The sequence below is a fragment of the Sapajus apella genome, unplaced genomic scaffold (genome assembly GCF_009761245.1).
Source record: "Sapajus apella isolate SASKATOON/1434 unplaced genomic scaffold, GSC_monkey_1.0 scaffold59, whole genome shotgun sequence".
NCBI classification, from domain to species: domain Eukaryota; kingdom Metazoa; phylum Chordata; class Mammalia; order Primates; family Cebidae; genus Sapajus; species Sapajus apella.
In genome coordinates, this window is record NW_022436999.1 from 86,037 (window position 1) to 90,003 (window position 3,967).

Genomic DNA, 3,967 nt, shown 5'->3' on the forward strand with positions numbered 1-3,967 from the left:
TATTTTTAGTAGAGACGGGGTGTCACCATGTTGATCAGGATGGTCTCGATCTCTTGACCTCGTGATCCACCTGCCTCGGCCTCCCAAAGTGCTGGGATTACAGGCTTGAGCCACCACGCCCGGCCTCTTCCAATATTTTTCAAATAATATTTCCTAAAACTTATCTAAGTTTATCCAAAGGAAATAAGTGTAAGAAAACCAAACCTTTTCTTTCAACCTGGACTGCCCACTGTTCAATTAGCTTAGGGTGACAAAGAGATAGTAATCAATTCACTGAGGAGGAATATTTCAAATTGTGCTGCTCTTTCAGAAACGTCCAGTTTGATGTTCAATACCATTACTGTTCAGGGAGGGGAATGTGACATAGTTTCTAAAGAAAAGGCAGCTAAAAAATCAAGAGTGGGTGGAAATCTTCAGTGAATGAAATCTGGTTTCTTGCTTACAGTGGAGACATAACAACCATAGGAAAACAAAGTAAAATTAAGGGCTGGGTGCAGTGGCTCACGACTGTAATCCTGGCACTTTAGGAGGCTGAGGCAGGAGGATCACCTGAGCCCAGGAGTTGGAGGTTCTATATATGTATACTATACATATATTATAGTATACATATGCACGTGTGAACATATTTTACAGAATTCTGGTTTTCAGTATATATAAACATAATTTATAGTATACAGAAATCCCAGTATCTAGAAACCTCCTATATCGTGTATGTGTGTGTGTGCATGATTTCCTGGAGTCTGAGGGGATTGGTTCCAGGAGCCCCCACATATACCAAAATCCACAAATGCTTAAGTCCCTTATAAACAATGGCATATAACTTATGCACATTCTCCTGTATACTTTGCTGGAGTGCAATGGCGCAATCTTGGCTCACTGCAACCTCCACCTCCTGGGTTCAGGCGACTCTCCTGTCTCAGCCTCCTGAGAAGACAGGATTACAGGTGTGGGCCACTATGCCTGGTTAATTTTTTATTTTTATTTTTATTTATTTTTTTTTTTTTGGGAGACGGAGTTTCGCTCTTGTTGCCCAGGCTGGAGTGCAATGGCGCGATCTCGGCTCACCGCAACCTCCGCCTCCTGGGTTCAAGCAATTCTCCTGCCTCAGCCTCCTGAGTAGCTGGGACTACAGGCACGCACCACCATGCCCAGCTAATTTTTTTGTAGTTTTAGTAGAGACGGGGTTTCACCATGTTGACCAGGATGGTCTCGATCTCTTGACCTCGTGATCCACCCGCCTCGGCCTCCCAAAGTGCTGGGATTACAGGCTTGAGCCACTGCGCCCGGCCAATTTTTGTATTTTTAGTAGAGGCGGGGTTTCACTGCATTGGCCAGGCTGGTCTCAAGCTTCTGACCTCAGGTGATCCACCCGCCTCGGCCTCCCGAATGCTGGGATTACAGGCATGAGCCACCATATCCGGCCTGTAATACTTTTTGAGGCCATATAAAATACTTCCAATATTTTAAAACTAATAGTCCTTGTAACTTCTCTAAGTTTATCCCCCTAAAAAAATGAGTTTAAGAGAACCAAACATTTTCTTTCAATCTGTATATTGCTACTTATTTAATAAATCCTATTTATTCTGATTTCCCTTCAAAATCTGACATGTAATCAGAGCTTAAGAGTAGTATCATAAAAAACAAACTGTAGAAATGATATGTTGTCAGAACACATACGTCCTCCTTCTTTTCCTTCTTCTTCTTCCTGGGGTGAGAATCAGATTCCTGTGAGGGGGCGTTTAGCTCACTGGAATATTCACGTATTAAAACTTCAATGGCCCCTTTAATCATCTGATCTCTCCTCTTTGTTTCTTCATCCAAGGCTTCTTCATCGTCGGTAGTGACAGTTTCTGGCCTTGCATTCTAAAACAAAACAGCAAATTCAGGGGAAAGAAAAATCAAGCAGGAAAATAAAAATCATTCTACAAAAAGAGTTAATAAACAAACATGTTTTCTCAAAAACATCTCTGTAGTCCTATTAAACACGGAGATGGTTTTGTTCTTAACATCACAAAACTCAGCTTCATTTATTTTACTTCAGTTTTCCTGAGATACTAGTTCATTTTCATTTTCTTTCTTAATAGCTAAAACACCCTGACCCCTAAATTTCAGGACTAGCACATCTGCAAAGCATTAACAATTTTTCAGACTGTTTTGCTCAATAGATACACAAATAGCAATTACTAAATAACTGTATGTAATAGTTTATTCTTTTACATATATAAGAACCAGTAGAAAATTCAGTTACGTAGTAAAAGCAAAATACAATTTTAAGTACATTGTGATAGCTACTGCATAGAATAAGCAAAATTACATGTAGGTTAAACAAACAAAAACATCAGATTGCTAAATACACAAAAATGCAAAAATTGGGAGTTTAGGGGCTGAAATGATAGTTTACTTCCCATTTGCCTTCTCTAAGTTCTTATAATGCATTAATACCACTTATAGAAACCATATGCTTACAACATTAAGAAGGAACCAAAGTAGCTATTTGTAGGACTTTATTAATAATTCTCTAAGGAGTCTAGATTGTTCCCTCTTTGTGGGGAAAAATTACTGGCTTCTAATGTGCTACTATTCTTGTGCATGCCCCAAAGGTTTTAACAACTTACTTGGTAAAACATACACTGCATATTTTCAGATACCTACAAGAACCATGTTCATGCGCATGCACATACATGCCTGGCTCTTGGTCATAATGCATGCAACTCTATTCAAGGTGAGTTTCATGCCTTGTGACTCCTTAACAATATACCTTAGTAGTAACTATATAACTTGACCACCAGCATATGAAAGCTGTCTTAGTGGATATATATTCAACAAACATTTATTTCTTAAATTAATTTGCTCAACAAATGCTTTTTTTTTTTTTTCTCCTCTCTTTTTTTTTTTTTTGAGACGGAGTTTCGCTCTTGTTGCCCAGGCTGGAGTGCAATGGCATGATATCGGCTCACCGCAACCTCCGCCTCCTGGGTTCAGGCAATTCTCCTGCCTCAGCCTCCCGAGTAGCCAGGACTACAGGCACGCGCCACCATGCCCAGCTAATTTTTTGTATTTTTAGTAGAGACGGGGTTTCACCATGTTGACCAGGATGATCTCAATCTCTTGACCTAGTGATCCGCCCGCCTCGGCCTCCCAAAGTGCTGGGATTACAGGCGTGAGCCACCGCGCCCAGCCAACAAATTCTTAAGAGCATACTGTGAGAAAGAGCCTGCACTTGGATGGAATAAAATTCAAACTGAAAAACGCTCTCTTCTCCTCAAGGTGTACCACTACAGAGTAAGAGATGTGTTATGTATGACACAAATAACTTCAATGTAAGGCATTATGTGTTATTATAAACTAACCCCTCTAAGTTTCTTACTTTCTCAAACCTGTCTCTTCATCCAATCTTCTTTGTAGCGAACTTTGTACTTAGCATCTTGGATAAGGGAGATGATTTACCCAAGGACTGTAATTAGAACTATTAAAATTATTTACCAACAATATAGCAAGCTACAATTATGGTGATATGTTCCTTTGTTATTTATATTGTGGGCCAAGCGCAGTGACTCAAGACTATAATTCCAACACTTTGGGAGGCCATGATGAGCGGATCGCTTCGAGCCAGGAGTTTAAGACCAGCCTAGGCAACAAAGCATGCCCTTGTCTCTAGTAAAAAATAAAAATAGGCCGGGCGCGGTGGCTCAAGCCTGTAATCCCAGCACTTTGGGAGGCCGAGGCGGGTGGATCACGAGGTCAACAGATCGAGACCATCCTGGTCAACATGGTGAAACCCCGTCTCTACTAAAAATACAAAAAATTAGCTGGGCACGGTGGCGCATGCCTGTAATCCCAGCTACTCAGGAGGCTGAGGCAAGAGAATTGCCTGAACCCAGGAGGCGGAGGTTGCGGTGAGCCGAGATCGCGCCATTGCACTCCAGCCTGGGTAACATGAGTGAAACTCCGTCTCAAAAAAAAAAAA

The 3,967-nt window shown here is 41.1% G+C and overlaps 1 protein-coding gene across 1 annotated transcript in view; it reads right to left on the minus strand.

Moving 5' to 3' along the window:
- Positions 1–3,967, minus strand: part of RBM25 (RNA binding motif protein 25) — a 70,143-nt gene that overhangs the window by 29,862 nt on the left and 36,314 nt on the right. The window contains exon 7 of the mRNA XM_032246142.1: positions 1,585–1,863. Coding sequence (XP_032102033.1) covers positions 1,585–1,863 — 279 coding nt within the window. The remainder of the gene's footprint in view (positions 1–1,584; positions 1,864–3,967) is intronic.